Here is a 19,220-nt window from a genome sequence, read left to right as displayed (position 1 = left end):
TACTGTATCGAACTTGAATTCTCATGTAATATCTCTTGCACTGTTAAAACTACAGGTTGCGTTTGGCACCTTTCAGTGGTGAAACGCTTGTTCACCAGCGGCACCCGATAGAGAGCCGAAATTGCACCCTTAGCAAGGGTGAAAAACTGGCTCCCTTCACCCAACGTGCACCGTAGGTGAAAGATGGTACCCTAGGTGAGAAAAATGGCACCTTAATTGCTTCCTAGAGAGATTCCCCCCCCCCCCCCGTGTTGTTTGCGTTTTTGAATGCAATTGTGTTTTATTTATTTTGATTTATATATACGAAGGCATTTGATCACATTTCAACTTTCGAACATAGTTTAGAAGCGTTCATGACTTTAATTTGTCTGTTCGTGCACTATTTTTCTTATATTCACACTTGGATTGCTCAGTAATGAACATGTTGTTGACAACTTTTACTGCAAGATCCGTACTGAAAATGAATAGGGAAGGTAGTTATCAATCATTTGCCGGAACAACCAGAAATATTAGGTAACATTAGATTAGAATCATGGGAAAATAAAAGCGTTCATAAACGTTTAAAATTTTAATCGAGCGTAACATGTCAATACTTAGTATAAGATTCGATATTTGAGTATCCTTATGCGTACAAGATAAATACTGATTTAAAAGCCCTTCTTTTCAATGTCAGGTTTTACGTCAGATTAAAAATAAAAACGAGTAGATAACTACATTCGCTTCATGCAATAACGCCTAAGAAAGATACGTTAACCAAAACACGATGTGAAACTCATGAGTCAAACGCTAAGTGAGAAAGATTTCTTTTCAGGCGTTTTTTTCCCCCCGCCTTTGCTGCTTTGTTCGTTTCCACTACGTAGCTATTTCATTTGAGAAGAAATAGATATTGGTACATAGGCTGCTCACGTCGATGCATTTTTATTCCTGAATTAGCAATTCAATTATCAACTGATTTAAACGTTTTTATTTTTTATGTTGTTGTTGTTCAAGAGAGTACTGATAGATAGTTTTAGGTAACAGTTTTGCAGGATATAAATAGCAAGATATTAAATATTTAACATGGTAAACGGAACAATAAGCAGTTGTCAACATACTTTAAACACTTTAAATATGTTCGAAAGCTCTAAGTGCTACAATATGATCAAATGCCTTTACTTACGCGAGATTTCGAAGATTAATCCACGAAATTTTCACTTTTGTACTTCATTCAATGTGAAAGCAAATTTCGTTGCAACTTCCTTCGTTCGCCATTCAAACTGTAGTTGTCGTTGGACGATAAGTCAGAGCGCATGCGCAATGAGTCGCTCTCCTGTTGAATCACTTTTGTTAACATCGTTCACCCACTGAGGAACCAAAAGCACCTTGACGACACTTCCTAGCCTCCGTTTCACCCTGCGGTACTGTTTTTTCACCCTAGGGTGAAAAAACAGTACCGCAGGGTGAACTGGCACTCCTGGTTTTAACAGTGTGGTGTTTGTTTTTTGCAGCATGCTCGTCCTATCATCATTAGTTTCACACACAAAGAAACAGAAGATTTCCTACCCTTTCGTCTTTGTCGACCTTATTTGCCGGAATTTTTGAGAAAGCTTTAATTAACCGATCTCTATTCAAATTTGTGAGATTTGACGTATAGTACGTCGTGAAATTTTTCAAGCAATCACTCTGAATTTTTCAAATTCTTTTAAGTTTTGTACCCAGCGGGAAGACTAAACATAGAATGTGACTTCTCCAATCGCTTACTAAGCATTTATATCGTTATGTAGCATAGTGTGCAGAACAAAAAACATGCAAGTTTTGCTTTTTAAAACACACAACTCTAATTGTCCTTATAATTTCGTCCATATCACATGGATGCCTAAACTCAAATTTACTTCTATGAATAAGGAATCCATTTGTATTTCCAATAAAAGTTATAAAAAAAGGTTATAAAAAAAGTTTCATTTACTATTAGTTCCTAGTTATAAATTTTGCTACTTGTTAGTTATATAATTCCAACTACAACAAATGAATAAAAGTAAATTTCCATTAGCTACAGTAGGAATTATTACGTTGTGCTCATTTTTGACTAAAGGGAAAAAAAAAACTATTTTCTATAAATAGAAAAGGGAATATCTTCGTGCGGGCCACATTGGTGTGGTCCTGGGAAAAAAGGTGGGAGACACATTCAATTATTGGAATTAAACAATTATGGAAATTCAGTTACAATAAAGAAAAAGGAAGGGGCGCTGTCTCTGACGTCCTCCTCTGACGCTGTTGCATTGCAGAAATATAAAATGAAATACGTAATGAAGTACAAATTACAACAAAAATTGTGTACTCATTTTTCAAATGTTTGATGAAATTCTTCCTAAATTTGTGGAAAACAGGTTTTTCAAACGCAATTAAAATTGTGATTTATGCCTTAACACATAACTAATCTAAAACTGTATCTTCATGCAGCGTTTTATTGCTTCAGTTAATAAAACTATCTCAATTTAATTAATATTCTGACTCTGCGGAGGGTGGGGGTTATGGGGGGGTTGAAAAATACATGAAAAAAACCAAGTTTCTCCTAGATAACAGGACGCCCATCAATATTTTTAGATTTGTGGATAGTAATATACTGGAAGAATTTTAGCTTCCTATTTCAACTGAAAGAGGTTGCTCAACCCCCTCCCTCAAACTTTATAAGTATGGGGAGGGGGTTAAAAAATACATTGAACTGAAAAAACAATGCTACATATTGTAATATACACTAGTAATAAGCATATACCTTGCAATAAAATAATTATTTACCAAAAAACAGCAGGGGAAATTAAATGTCTCTGAATTTGGGGCATTTTCTTATGCTACGGTTAATGTTAAATTAAGGGGTCATTGAGCATCCTCTTAAAATTTGAGGTAGAAGCTATAACTTTTACAGTATTATACTATTAGTAAGTCTAAAGAAAATAGGGGGTGTCCTGGACTCTAGCTGAAAAAAAGGTTTTTTGAACCACCCTAGTGGGGGGGGGGGTCTCGGACTCCCACTGGTCCCGTGACATGACAGGACCAGTCACGTGTTATGTCACTGCGACAGACAGTGAGATTGAATTGTGCACAAATTTTGACTCCTTAAGACCGAGGCCGCCCGAAAACGGCTTTGTAGCTTAGATCCGAGACCGCCCGAATACGGCCCATTTAAACGAACGCAGGGGTAGTGGGCAGGAAGAGACCCCTACTGAGAGACCACCCCAAGGAAGTTCCTTTCTTCTCACCGGTAGTCATTTAGCAAGTGACATCGACAATTGCTGAATGGAGAGCTGCTAATGACTTGAGGTCACATGGTACCCTCAAAAAATGAGAAAAGACGAATTCGATTGCGTTTTATTTTCCTGCACTTTTAATTCTCACCTTTTATGGCAGTTTTTAGAAACAAATTGTATTTTGGGTTTTATAAATTTATGTACGAATTATCATTAGTAAAAATAATACAAAACAATGTTGATAAAGCACACAATTTGCAAATAATTGCATATACATGCTTTGGGGTTAAAAGGAACTTCGAAACACGTGTATGCAACTACTGTTTGTAAAATTTTGCCATCGGTTAACTTTTTTTTTTCATTATTTTTATTTTCAGCATCGAAGTACTTATTTCTTTCCAGTTTTAGAATCTCAAAAGCAACGCTTAGCAAATCAGAGCTAAAAAGGCATCTAAACAGATCTGTTAAGAGATTGAATGAACCCTTGAAAATAAACTGCGTCCCCCCCCCCCACCCACCCACACAACTGTTACCCAAACAGTAGCGCAACAAAAAACGAGATACGAAGTCATAATTATATTAAGAGATAATAACTACATATACGCACACGTACACTCTTAAAAAAATTTCCTGAAAATAACGGAGAAAGTACCGGCAGCAAAGTTGCCGTAAATATTACGTTTACGTTCAATGACTTTCCGTGATTTAACAGAAGTTCCATTTCTTATTTCTCCGTAGTTGTAGTTTTCCGTTTATAAATTTCTCGTGACTGAACGAAAATTCCATTTCTTATTTTTCCGTTCATTTACGATCTTTCTGTGTTTCAACAGAATTTACGTTCCTTATTTTTTCATTGCGGTATTTTTTTCCTTTTCTCACTTTCCCGTATTTAAGTAAAAAGATTTTATTTTCAAAAAATATTTAAAAAGTTATGTCAAGTATTGACTTTTCGTTTCATTAAAAATTTAGTTCTTTAAAATGATATATAATGCAGATATAGTTAACTGTTCTAAAATTATTACTTTTTTTTATTTGCATTTGTTACTCAAAGATTTTTTAAATTAACATCTGGAGAGAGAACTTACCTAACATACCAAGCATCCATTTGCTGACCAAAACTTTTTATATCAACTTCAGATGAGTCAAATTAATCAAATAGTACTAGCAGAAAAATTGATGGGTTTGAATAGGACACCAATTATCCCTGCTGATACTGTTCGATATTCCCTTCGTCGCACATTGTCTGGGGTGGCATGGAAAAACATACATGAAAAATATGATATTTTTATTTGCAGAATATGTCAAATAAAATTCTATTAAAAACCGGTTGACGTAATCATATCATAATATATCTGATAGAGAGTACCGCATATCTATTGTGTTTAAAAACAGAAACATTGACATGCACGTGAAGTATTTTTGGTTCCAGATGCTACACCCCCCCCCCCCCCAATGATATCCAAATTTTTCACTCATTGGAATCGCAACATAGATTTTTAGTACATAATCATTATTACTTAAGCATATATCAATATCAATCAATTCGTTTTACCCGAACTGTTTTTCCAAGAAACTTGCAATAATCTCAAATAAGTTGTTGGATAAGATCTTAATAAATTAAATTAAGTACTTATTGTTGCCAAAACTTTCATTGTATATATCAAAAATCAACAATACACCTTTATTTAGAGATTTAAAATAGTTATTTTCAGTATTCCAAACTGTGAAGCGAACCCCCCCCCCCCCCCCAAAAAAAAAAAAAAAAAAAAAAAAAAACCTGAGTGATTTTTCCTATTTTGCTCGCACAACACGATAATCTCCGGTATAGATACGAAATGGCATTAAGCGTATTAATGACTTTCAAGAATGCGTAAGAGCAATAAAAAATAACTCTATTAGTTGTATAAATTCTAAATAAACTATCATCGGAATTCTATCAAATGCATATTAACAAGGAAAATACATTTATATATTAACATGCACAAAGATATTCAACAACACTTACATATGACCAGCGGTGCTAAATGCATCTGGATACAGCTAATCCAATAGGCTTTATTTTAAATTGATAACACGAGATCCTTAAACTATTCTCACTGCTAGAGCACACAATATGACTAACGAATAGAATTGTTCAAAGTATTGAGCAAAATATTAAAACCACAAAAATATTCTAATACTGACTCAGTAAAACCCACATCAAATCACTAGGGCGATCAAAACATATCTGCCAGTCTAAAAATGGCGCGAACATTTTTTCAAACCTACAAAGCTCAAAGGCGTATAAACAATTTCGACATACGAATATATTACTCTACAGACATGAAATAGCAAGCAATCTATTTTGTCTACAGCATCTGAGTTGTTATTCTAAATATGCTTTTAATTAGCAAAATGTAACAGTGCGATTAAAAAGCACTATCAATAAGTGATGTTTATCATGACTTGAAGACTAATCGGAGCAAAGTACAGCACAGCGGCAACCCTAGAAATGGAAAAATTCCGTTTTCGTCGGGATGTTTACGTTTTTGTAAGGAAAAAATACATTTTGGAGCATTACGGAAATATTCTGTTAAAAACAGTCAGAAAACTACCTGAATTTTCAGTTTTTTTTTAACAGTGTAATATGTATATTATGTAAGCATGGTCCGACCAACTCCAAAGTTCTGGTTGCTCTTGTAACTAAAAAAATGCCTTGGCAACTATTCTCCCAGAATGGAAGAGAAAACAAGAATTATGTTACCATGTTATAATATATTGTTACGAATTCTGTAAATAGTAATTATTGTAGTAACTTAACCTTTAAATAGTTTCTTGTAATGAATATACAACCCCTTTACATTCGGCTGAATTTTTTGACCCCCTATTTCCTTTTTTTTTCATTGATAAAATTTGATAACGGTCTACACATTTCCAGACGCAGTAAGAACGTTGTGAAAACTTTTCGATGTTTATAAAAGCGTCCCGCGTGATAAAAAGTTTTCAGTTTCGATTGAGAATTTGTTCTGAGAGTGTATTAGCTCTGTTTACTGCAAGGCATTTCGCTGTGTTGTTTTCGTATTTGGAAGTAAATACGTGTGTAACCGTTGAGTTTACGGTGTTGAGTGATATTTGTTTAATTGCTGATGATTAATTTAGCAGCTGTTAACGATTTCTTCTGTACATAGTGTAAATAAAGCTCCTATGTTTTTATCAAGAACTGTGTCGTCCTTTCAAGAAAGTTGGAAGTCTCGCCGGATCCGTTACAATTGGCGCCCAACGTGGGGCTACTTTAGGAATTTCTTGGAGTAAGTGTGACTTTGGACATTTTTTTCATAAAGACTTTTTAAATTTGGACTTTATTTTTATGGTGATTACTCGCGCAATGGATGAACAATTAAAACAACTTCTTGACGCAATCACCTCTGTGAAGAGTGATATGGCGGCTAATCAAGAACAATTGAAAAATGATATGGCGGCTAATCAAGACCAGTTAAAAAGTGATTTGACTGCAAGTTTTACTGCAAATCAAGAACAGTTAAAAAAGGAATTAGCGACTAACCAAGAATAGTTAAATAGTGATTTAACTACTTAAATTACTATATGTCAAGCTGAAATGAAAAGTGACTTAACGTCGATGAAAACCATGATGGAGAATCAACTAACCGCCATGGCAGATAAAGTCGATGCTCTGGAAGAAAAATTTGATACTGTGGAAGAGCGCATCGCCAATGTGGAAAATAAGTTGGAAGAAGAAGACAAGAAATTTACTTCATTTAAGGAAGAAATAATTAAGGACATGGAAAGAAGATTGGCGACCGCGGAAAGCAGCTCTGTACAGTTTGGCGCTCCCACATCGGTTGCTCGACCGTCCATTAAACTTGCCACATTCGATGGGAAAACTTCGTGGCAGGTTTACAAAACTCAATTCATGATAGTGGCGGAAGCGAACGGATGGGACTCTGCTACCAAGGCCTGCCATCTTGCAGCATCCCTGAGAGGTGACGCAGCGGACATTCTTCAGACCCTTCCGGACAGCCAACGCCTGGATTTCGCCGCCACATCTACGTTGGAGCTTCGCTTCGGTGAGAAGTGCCAGAAAGATTTCAGCCGACTCCAGTTGAAATCCCGTTTCCAGAAAACCGGGGAAACCCTGCAAGAGCTTGCGGCGGACGTCGAGAGACTGTCTCATCTTGCTTTTTGCGACTGTCTTGCGGATGTTCGAGACAACCTGGCACTCAACTACTATATCGACGGGGTTCGAGATCCAGAAATCCAGAAAGCTCTACGGATGGCGGATGTCAAAGACCTGAATTCTGCTGTTGTGTATGCGATGATGTTGGAGGCCGCCCAGCAAGCAATCCGCAAGGATCGCCATTCAATCCGCGGCGTGAAAACTGATGAGCTTGATCCGGTTTCGTCACGTTTTGCTGAACTTGAAAAGCAAATGAAAGAAATTGCAGGAACCCTCAAAAGGATTTCGGCTCCCAAGGACCAAAATCGACAACCAATTAAGTGCTGGAAATGTGGCGGCGAGGGTCACTTACGAAGAAACTGTGAAGCTCGCCAAGAAACCAGAGGGAAGAGCGCCTCTCCCTCTCAGGTCCAGGAAAACTAAGCCATGGCAATCTGCGGGGCGGAGGTCGCCAAATTGGAATGAGCCCCATCTTAAAGTTTTCCAGATTTCATCGACGAGTGGCGGCAGTAATGGACTGTTTGTTTACGCATATGTAAACGGGTTTCCCTGCGAGCTGATTATTGACACTGGAGCCAATGTTACAATCATTAGAACAGATGTGGCTCGTCAATTTGGACTCAACATTCTATGGACGCCGCCCTGCGTTATCCTCCAAACTGTGACAGGTGACAAGATCGAGATTGAAGGTACAGTGAACTTAGAAATTGTGTTTGGAAATGCCCCTTACCATCATACGGCATTCGTTGCTGCTATCACAGACCCCTTCATTCTCGGATTGGACTTTTTAAAGAAGTATGACTTCAACCTCGACTTCAAGACTAATGAGCTGCACTCGATGAGAGAAGACACAGCCGTTTTCCCCGCAGAAAGTGATGTAAAATCCGCTCATCAAATAATAGCCCAAACAGATTTATCGATTCCCTCACGGTCAGAATCATTAATACCTGGCTCCATTGAAGAAAGCAATAGTTTTCAATTTGGACTCATTGAATACCCCAACTTAAGCAATAACCCAAAAGGAGTGCTGGTAGCATCTACGCTTGTGGACCTTTCTAAAGATGTAATTCCTGTGCGAGTCATCAACGTGAGTGAAAGGCCCAGGAATATCCGGAAAGGTGAAGTCTTGGCAACTTGTACTCCAGTAAACTGCATCATTAGAAGAATCAATTCCCCCGAGACTGTGTCTTCTGAGTCCTTGAAATCGAAGTTAATTGGAAGTGCGCCATTATCGAAAGATCAAAGAACTGCTGCGGAACAATTGGTGGACGATTTCAAGCATCTGTTTTCATCTACATCGGAGGATGTTGGCCGTACGAATTTAACGCAGCATAGGATCTACACTGGAGAACACCTCCCTATTAAACAGCATCCAAGACGACTACCGTTTGCCAAGAAGGAAGAGGTTGAGACCCTCCTGAAAGAGATGCAGGAGAATGATGTCATCGAACCCTCGTCCAGTCCTTGGGCCTCTCCCATCGTCTTGGTCCGAAAGAAAGATGGCTCCACCAGATTTTGTGTCGATTACCGGCGGCTGAATGAAATCACCAAGAAAGACAGTTACCCTCTTCCACGGATAGACGACACCTTGGACACTCTTTCCGGACACAAGTGGTTTTCGACCCTGTACTTGAAGAGCGGCTACTGGCAGGTTGAGATACACCCTGATGACCGAGAGAAGACAGCGTTTACAACTGGACAAGGCTTATGACAGTTTAAAGTGATGCCCTTCGGCCTCTGCAATGCACCAGGTACGTTCGAGCGTCTTATGGAGACAGTGTTAAGAGGACTTTCCTACGAATCCTGTCTGGTCTACTTAGACGATATCATCATCGTATGACGCAGTTTCGAAGAACATCTGGCAAATCTTAGGAAGGTGCTGCAGAGGCTTAAGGAAGCCAATCTAAAGTTAAGCCCGTCCAAATGTAATTTGTTCCGCCGGGAGGTGAACTACCTTGGTCACATCATCTCTTCTGAAGGTGTACAAACCGATCCAGAAAAGGTATCTGCGGTCAAGAGTTGGAGTCGTCCCGGAAACATCCATCAGCTGCGAAGTCTCCTGGGGCTCTGCACGTACTACAGGAAGTTTGTAAAGGGTTTTTCCAACATTGCACGACCTTTGCATAAGCTGACGGAGAGCAAGCAAAAGTTTGAATGGTCCAAAGAATGCGAAGATGCATTTCTACGACTGAAGGAGGCTTTAACATCAACGCCTATCCTCAGCCTGAAAAATCCTTCATCCTGGACACTGATGCGAGTCACGAGGGCATCGGAGCTGTTTTATCCCAAGAAATTGACGGCAATGAACATGTCATCGCGTACTGGAGCAAATGCTTATCAAAGTCGGAGCGAAATTACTGCGTCACCAGAAAGGAGTTACTGGCCATTGTGAAAGCTGTAGAACACTTTCATCATTACCTCTACGGCCGAAAGTTTCTGCTTCGGACAGATCATGCCTCGTTAACTTGGCTTTTGAACTTCAAGAATCCAGAAGGCCAGATAGCCAAGGTGGGTACAGCGGCTCCAGGAATATGACATGGAGATCAAGCACCAAAAAGGGTTGTCTCACGGTAATGCAGACGCTTTATCAAGGAGACCCTGTCCTGAGAGCTGCAATTATTGTTCCCGAATCGAGAAACAGTATGGAACGACTAGCCCTACTGCCTATCAGGTGACAGTGACTCCAACATCATCAGAATCCATGGAGTGACGACCAAGTTCGAAAAGATCAAATTGAAGACCCCGACATAAAACCAATTTGAGTTCATGGAGAGTGACAGTCGGCGACCTAGCTGGCAGGACGTTCCCATCTTCAGTCCTGCAACAAAAAGATACTGGGCTTTATGGAACTCGCTCCATTTACGGAACGGCGTGCTGTACCAAAAATGGGAATCTGATGACGGCAAAACGTCTAGGTGGCAGTTACTACTTCCCCGATCAAGGATTTCAGATGTTCTGAACGAAATACATAGTAGTGCGACTGGAGGACATTTTGGTGTTTTGAAAACCCTCAATAAAGTTCGGGAGCGCTTCTTCTGGAGCAAGGCGAAGGATGACGTGGAGAAGTGGTGCCATTTTTGTGACGCCTGTGCTGCTCGTAAAAGACCGAAGAAAAGAAGCAGAGGGAAGCTACATCTGTACAACGTTGGAGCTCCTATCGAACGAATTGGGATCGACATCCTGGGTCCTCTACCAAGAACTGCTGATGGGAACAAATACATTCTTGTTTTCATTGACTACTTCACCAAGCATATCCCATTCCAGATCAAGAAGCTACCACCGTAGCAGAGACTCTAGTCCAGCATTGGATCTCGAGATATGGAACACCTTTGCAGATCCATTCCGACCAAGGGAGGAATTTCATCTCTGCTGTGTTTAAGGGCCTATGTCAAATTCTCGGAATTGAGAAAACTAGGACACCACCACTACACCCACAATCGGACGGCATGGTGGAGAGATTTAACCGCACAATCCTGAATAATCTCTCTCTTATGGTATCCAGAAATCAACAGGATTGGGACAAGAAGCTACCTTTGTTCCTGCTGGCCTACCGCAGTGCTGTCCACGAGACTACCGGATATGCCCCATCTCAGATGCTCTTCGGACGAGAGCTTCGGCTACCTTGTGATCTCGTCTTCGGTCGTCCTCCGGATGCGCCTGCATCGCCTGAGGAGTACATCCAGGATCTCCAGGCCCGGTTGGAAGACGTTCATAACTTCGCACGAGAGCGAATCAACATCGCGGCGGAGAAGATGAAAACCCGATACGACACAAGGTCTACTGGACATGAATTCAACGAAGGCGACAAGGTTTGGTTATGGAATCCCATCCGACGGAAAGGTCTTTCACCCAAATTGCAGTCGCATTGGGATGGACCCTACAAAGTCCTTAACCGACTGAATGACGTCGTAGTGAGGATCCAAAAATCACCTAATGCAAACCCTAGGGTTGTACATTATGATCGGTTAGCCCCATACTATGGCCATAGTTCATGAGTATTACGTAAACAACCATGGTTGATAACATAAAAGTTGTAGATAATTTTTTTGCTTTTAATGTTTAGTAATATTTCTTGTTATTATTGTGTTTCCTATGCATTATTGGTTATTATTTAATGTGTGTATTTGTGAACTTGTGATAGAAGTTTGGCACCCTTTCTGGGGATTGTACTGCCCGGGACGTGCAGTCCTTGGGAAGGGGGCAATGTTACGAATTCTGTAAATAGTAATTATTGTAGTAACGTAACCTGTAAATAGTTTCTTGTAATGAATATACAACCCCTTTACATTCGGCTGAAGTATACGATCCCCTATTTCCTTTTTTTTTCATTGATAAAATTTGATAACGGTCTACGCATTTCCAGACGCAGTAAAAATGTTGTGGAAACTTTTCGATGTTTATAAAAGCGTCCCGCGTGATAAAAAGTTTTCAGTTTCGATTGAGAATTTGTTCTGAGAGTGTATTAGCTCTGTTTATTGCGAGGCATTTCGCTGTGTTGTTTTCGTATTTGGAAGTAAATATGTGTGTAACCGTTGAGTTTATAGTGTTGAGTGATATTTGTTTAATTGCTGATGATTAATTTAGCAGTTGTTAACGATTTCTTCTGTACATCGTGTAAATAAAGCTCCTGTGTTTTTATCAAGAACTGTGTCGTCCTTTCAAGAAAGTTGGAAGTTTCGCCGGATCCGTTACAATATTTAATCTAGCAAAGGGTCACTTTTCCTTTTGAGTTCAAAAGTGTGAGTAAAGTCATACTTACTAGTAATATATTAAAAATTTCAACTTCTAAAAATGTATTCACAAAACAGCATTTTCTAATTTTCTTCTGAACAACATGTCACTTACGCACAAAGCAATATTTTTTATGCATAGATATCTATCTTTATATACATTAAAATAATGAAATAAGAAGTTATGTGTTTGTCTGCCTCGTGACAATCGTTAGAAATCTAACAATGGAAATTTCAGGAAGCGTTCAGTTAAGGATGAGATTTAATAATAATAATTTTAAAAAAATGTTGTGTGTCGTGCTATGTATAGTGCGGCTGTAATAAGTTGAGCTACGACGTTGGCAATGTTTACCTTTTCTTAAAGAAATTAGAAAAATATAGAGATATAGATAGATAAATAGATGGCTACAAACATAAGTGGATTTAAGCACATGTACAGAGATATAGATTTTTATTATTTATTTAAGATATTCAAAACTCCTCATGCGCCGCAAAGTATCACATGAGGCTTTGGAAATGATTCTTAGGAACCATCAAATTTACTTTAGCAGTCAGCGAAGGCAACATTCTTGGAGAAGAGAGCGAATGGCATAAAAAGTGAATTGTGCAAAAAGGCGAATCATCTACGCGTTGAAGGCGGCTAATATATGTGAATAACATATATTAAGATTTACAATCAATATGCGAAAGTTAAGGAATTTGGGAATTAACCCGGCATACCTTTTCTCGCCATGCCCCTGTTACATATATTTTTTCTGATTTTCTGTAATTCTAAAATATGTCTCTTAAAAATCTAAAAAATATTTATATTTCTGAAAAAAGAATGTTTTATAATTTTATTATAGCCTTTTTCAATAACTTTATAAAAAAGGAAAACATGTATTAAAAAGAACTATATGTTTTATAATTTATTATTCTGCAGAAGAAAAAAAGTTATTGGCTGTGCTCAAACTTTTTTAATCAATCGAAATCGGGGGAAATGTTTCCAAAAACTAAAGCTGCTAGAAAGGTTAGGCATTTTGCGATGTATGCTGTACATATCCAAAAAAAAAAAAAAAAACGAATTGATTAGCAATATGGTTAGGAACTGATGGAAAGTCACGCTGTGAGACCACCTCAAACATCCTTTCTTCCGACCGAAGTATTTTCAACTGATGGGACAAGTGACAGTGATGTACAATTCCCAATGGCAATACAACTACAAGGATTGATAGCTAATAACTTGTGAAGATGCCCGCTTTTCGGGAGGTAGGGGAAATGAAGAAACTTTGATATTCATTCTTTTTCATTCACGCAACTTGTTCTATTTTTTCCCTTTGAAATTCTTCATTCCGAAGTTGCTTTTGATTTTTGAATATTTTTTTGTAATTCAGATGTTTTACTCCTAATTTTAAAACATCCCATGTGTCTATAGATCGCAGACAGCTGAACCAACATACGCGATAAACTGTCAAAATATTTGATATTTTTTATTTGTTTTCTTGACTTTCCGGTACTGGGGAAATGACATTAATAATACTTACCTATTTTTATGTGAGTGGACTCTCCATATCTTGACGCCGCACTAATTAAATACAGTCTCAAAACTTTCGTTCTTTCCTGCATGCGTAGTAAGAAATGTAAACAAACCGCACGGTGCTTGATTGACGGTTCAGTTAAAATCACAGTGAAAAAAAATCTTGTCCGTCAATGTAACTGTTTCAACGAAATTAAGTGTCGCCAAGAATATTTATCTGAGTTTTCTTATTGAATTTCATCGAACTTGCAACCAAGAATATGTAAATTGTGTGGAACGTCATCGAAGCTGTATTTAAGCGGTGGACATCCGTCCATCGATCTCTCTCTCTCCCCTGCAACCATAACCAGGATGTCTCCTCCGGCATAAGTTGTTGTAGTGGGCTACCAACCCTTGGATCTACCGTCCAATTGATGATGGAATAGCGTTCCACTTGATCTACATGCCAAATGAATAGGGCCGGCCGGCCTTATGGATGTTTCAAGACTTCGTTTGGAATCAACTGGCGGAAGATGATTTGATATCGCTGGACAGTTTTTCCATTATCAAGATGAACTTTTTTAGGAGTACCTGTGGTATAACTATTCTATTTATTGTTCATGTTCGCTGCAATATTTTTATTATTGCTGGATAGGATTCTACAAGAATAATATATTTTTAAGAAGCCTTTTTTTTCCTTGTTAACATGTTGTATTTTAGTACTAATAAATGTTAATGATTTACCTAAATATGCTTTTTAATTTGACTCAACCAAGACACATTTGTGAGGTCCACCAAGAACTTTAATTAGTTTTTCCTCCTGACATAAACGCTAGACTAGGGAAATAGCGAAAAAGGCCGCACGCCTGAAGCGTGACAGCGATTAAGGTGACAGCTTACCACGCCTCCTGTAATTAGTGCACACAAGAACTGACGAGATGCTGCCGATGGGGGTCTCAGAGTGGACGATTCCATTTCCAAAATAGCTTGGTCAAAAAAGTCAGGACTTAACTGTAGTAAAAAATTCCCCCCTTCCCGGTCTTAAAGAGTTAAAGTTGAATAGTCACAACTATTTTTTGTTTAAAAATCAAAAATACTAAGTTGGTTTCACGTCGCTTTTTTCTTTTCTTTCTCTCTTTTCTTTCGTTTTTTGAGCAATAACGATTGCTAATTGTTTTCACTTGACCTTCCTTGATGTTTGGTTCCTTTTCAACCCCACCGTCTTCTGCAGATGCAACTCCTCACGGTAGCCGTTTCTCCTGGTCGGTGGCATCCATGTCCTACACGCTCATACATATACACACATGCACCTTTACACATAACCAACACACATGCCAACCTACATACACACAGGTCTACACATACACAACTGTACACACGTAACCGCCTAAGAGGTGGGACAGGAGCTGTTTCTAGAAACAAGTGAGTAGAGTAGTAACAAAAAAGTAGGGTCCTGTCGCAACTCGTGATTGCAAAAAACATAATTTGAATACAAAATTTTAGAATTCAAATTAATTATATATATATATATATATATATATTAAATTTGTGTCTTAAATTTTTAGGTTTGTATATGAAAAAAATTTGAGGGGGACTGTCCCCCTCCTCCAAATTATGGGGGGGGGGGGAATCTCCGAATACCCATAGGCCGTGGCGCAGGGATCTCCAACCTTTTTTCTCCAACCAAGGGCCACAATGTAAATTTTTAGAGGAAAGGCGGCCAACATTCCAACAATATTTCCATTCAAATGATTTAGTTAACATTATAGTGAACAGGACTACTTGCTGAGTGTCATTCTCCAAAGTGAGTTCTGAAATTGCTACATATTTTTCATCATACTTATCAGATTTTATATTTTTAAAAACAGAGAAAAGAATGACAGTGTTTAAAATCCTTTTTCAGTCAAAATGATTTACTGACTTTTAACATGCAAAAACAAAAATAAAACATAGAAGCATTTAATTTTACACAAACTTCAATTAAAACAAATAACAACCTTATTTTATTAAAAAGATCATCTTAGTTTTGAAGAATAATTACATGACCAAACAAATTAAAGGATTTCAGTTTACAATATGAAGTTTTATGTTGCAGCACTTAACACACTTAAAGAGTCAAAATCAAAATTCAAAGATAAACTGGTACAAGTTTCAACGGAGATTATGAAAAGAGATTCTACACTTAATTTGTGTTATTCTGTTTTATTATATCTAATCCAATCATTTGTACTGAATAAGATTTTCACTTACTGCTATCAGCTGTATACTGCACAGTTTAGAAATTTCCAACAACTTCAGAATTTTACAGAGCTTTTTTATCACAGTATGACATATCAATATTTAAAAAATACATATTTCTAGAGACATATCAAAAATTGCTTCGCTAAACAAAAAAAAACATCATCTTTTCAATACATCAATAAAAGCTTTTCTTGATAGTTCTATGTTTCCAACAATTCTCATGTGTTTCTTTCCTTGCTTTTGACGTTCAATCAACTTCATCCGCCTGGTGACATCACCACCATACTGTAAAAAAATTTTCAGAATATCTTAAGAAACATCTATTTAGAAAAATAAAGTAAGACATAGTCAAAGAATAGAAAAATATTCTAATTAACATTGATGCAAAAGCCTATAACATAAGCACATCACCTTTCAACATTAGCTATAAGGTTAGTTTCGTGTATACAGTTGTTTTGATTACTACTGTCTTTATGAACTAAATTTTTAAATTCTACAAAAGAGATACTAAGTATGAATATAAAGAGTATGATTTTAACTGTATCAATAATTGAAGAATTTTTAGATTTTGAGGATAAGTGGAGTTCAATAACTGCTAAAAGAAGTAGTAAAAAAATCAAAGAATGGATACATGTTCATTATGATGGGCCGAAAAACAACTTTTTTTTGATAATGGGTAGTGTAGAAAAGGTGCCATTAGTAGAGTAAAGTGTATATAAAGAAATTTGAATTTTCTTGAACAATTTCTTGATCTGCCGCAGTTGGGTTGATGTCTCGAAAAATGCTGTTTTTTCATGTTTTTAGCTAAAATTAGTAAAAATAGTATGTTTCTATTTACGGTGTTGATTTGCGGGGAAAAAGTGCCATTGGTGGCACTAAAGTTCCATAAAAATTTTGAGGTGTGGTGTACTCCTTTCTTTTGCCAAAAATGAATAGAAGTTTTGGCATTTTTCAGTTTTTTTTTAACATTTTCAATAAATTTTCTCAAATAATAAAAATTTTGTTTTTGCCATATTTCTCTGCCATAATTATAAGTTTTATCATATGTGATGCATTTTTAGATGTGTGGTGTGTCATAAATTAACTTTTTACTGCATATACTTTAAATTTGAAATGTGATATTTGAAAACTTTGCAGCTGCACTCAAAATTAGGATTAAACAGCACAGAACTCAACAAAGAACAAAAGATGGTGAGGATGTACAGAAAATTTCTGCTTGTACGTTCAACAGTGTTTTTATCTACACTTTTTTAGGTAATAAAAGCTTTTTCTGAGTTAAATTTCTGCATTTTAGCGCTTTTACTTGTTACAGTATTGCTACAATGAAAGCATCTTTTTCCTTCATGGCTATCTGCAAATTCAGTGCTATTTTAGTAATATTTTTATTTACTGCATACAGCTGACGATTCTAAGATTGATTCAGATTCTAAAATTGTTTTGGATACCATGTTTATTCCTGTTTCTTGTGACAAAAGACACTTCGTGACTCGAGGTTGGCTGATATTGGGTAAGAAACAATCCGAGCATATCGTCATATTCAGTTAACTTGAATTTTAATTTTGGAACCTTAAACACTCGAATTTCTCAATCCTTGTTTCTTCTTTTATAATTGCTATCTATTTATTCACTTAGTATTCATCACAATGTTTTTATACCGTGATTTTCGTCAGCTCTCATTGCTGTGGTGGCATTGTTGAAATTCTTAGGATGGCCATGTTATTTACTTTTTTAAATCCCTTTTGCGTATCCTGGTCATTTCTTCAGGCGAATCACATAGGCAAATCAATTCATATTAAGAACAGTGTGAGACATCGTAAGGCATCTTTGGTTTTTGAGGTACTTAAGTGCAAACAAAAAGTTCTGTAGGTAGCTGTGAGCCACTTAGACTACGTAATAGGTCCTAGTTGGCTGTGTTGAAACTATGGAGAGCACAGTCCAGTTGAAACAGTTGCACAACTATCAATTATGTTTTTGGTCCGTACTCAAATGTTCAGTATTTTCCTTTTCTTTTGTCAATGTAGAAATACATGACAGAGGTAACATAGAATGATAGCATAAGTAGGTTTTCGCATGCCATCAGCTTGGGTTTGATTGCGCCAGAAAGTTCTTAGGTTCAGTACTTTCTCTATCTTATTTATCAGATGTCCAACCGGGAGTTCATTCGTATGAAAAATGTACACCAAATGTTGCAGTTCTTTATTTACTTCCTAAACTCATGTATCTGGTCTAGCACTGATGACCATGGGGGCATGCAACAACAACATTTACTTCCTTCTTTTTTTTTAACACCTACAATGACATCTTTGTTTTTTTATTTTTCTTTTCATGTTCTTACAGGAGTGCCGTTTCATGTTTTAAGTTAAGATATAATAACTTTGTTCATATTTTAAGAGGTTTACCAGTGATTAAGAACGAATTGCTCTTCAAGAAAAGGTCTAAAGGGAGTGCGGGAAATTATAGACCTGTGAGTCTAACTTCGGCGGTTTGCAAAATTTTTGAAACATTGATGAAAATTAAGATAGTAAATTTTCTAGAGACTAATAATCTATTGACTAGTTTTCAGTACGGTTTCAGGAAAGGTGAATCTTGTGCAACTAATTTATTACATTTCTATGACAAAGTTACCATGGCTTTGGACAATAAGAAGCTTGTAGATGTTGTTTACATTGATTTTCAAAAAGCTTTCGATAAGGTACCGCATGTTGCTCTACTTAGCAAATTAACTGATATAGGAATAGGAGGGAAAACTTTCATTTGGGTGAAAAACTGGCTGACTGGAAGGAAACAAAGGGTTAGTTGTAAGGGGAAATTATTCTAATTGGAGTGAGGTCTTAAGCGGGGTTCCTCAAGGATCAGTGTTAGGGCCTGTTTTGTTCATTGTCTTTATGAACCATATTCACAAAAATATTTCTGGGAACATGAATTGTTTTGCTGATGATGTCAAAGTTATGGGGACTGTAGAAAATGAAGAACAAGCAAATCAGCTGCAAGAGGATCTAGATCATATTACGGAGTGAGCTGATAAATGGGGTACGGCTGTTAATGTTGGGAAATGTCAAGTACTACATTTAGGGCATGGAAATAAGTGCAAAAGTTATTATTTGCAAGGTTCAGTCATTAGTCAGGCAGACAAAGTTACTGATCTGGGGGTCTTGATAAGTCAGGATTTAAAGTTTAGCCAACAGTGCAGCATTGCTAGTAACAAAGCCAATAAGATGCTTGGGTTTATCAATAGATCTATTTCAAACAAATCTAAAGAAGTTCTTCTGCCCTTATATAGAAGTTTGGTAAGACCCCATTTGGAGTATGCTGTTCAGTTTTGGTCTCCTTATCTTAAGAAAGATATTAATGTATTG

The 19,220-nt window shown here is 37.2% G+C and overlaps 1 protein-coding gene across 1 annotated transcript in view; it reads right to left on the bottom strand.

Moving 5' to 3' along the window:
- Positions 1-15,648: 15,648 nt before the first annotated feature.
- LOC129218553 (translation factor GUF1 homolog, mitochondrial-like) overlaps positions 15,649-19,220 on the bottom strand; it is an 80,562-nt gene continuing 76,990 nt past the window's right edge. The window contains exon 18 of the mRNA XM_054852856.1: positions 15,649-16,149. Within this exon, the coding sequence (XP_054708831.1) occupies positions 16,024-16,149 (126 nt within the window). The 3' untranslated portion in view covers positions 15,649-16,023. The remainder of the gene's footprint in view (positions 16,150-19,220) is intronic.

This window comes from Uloborus diversus, chromosome 3 (genome assembly GCF_026930045.1).
Source record: "Uloborus diversus isolate 005 chromosome 3, Udiv.v.3.1, whole genome shotgun sequence".
Classification (NCBI taxonomy): domain Eukaryota; kingdom Metazoa; phylum Arthropoda; class Arachnida; order Araneae; family Uloboridae; genus Uloborus; species Uloborus diversus.
The sequence above is the reverse complement of the archived record's forward strand: the minus strand, read 5'-3'. Positions and strand labels throughout refer to the sequence as shown.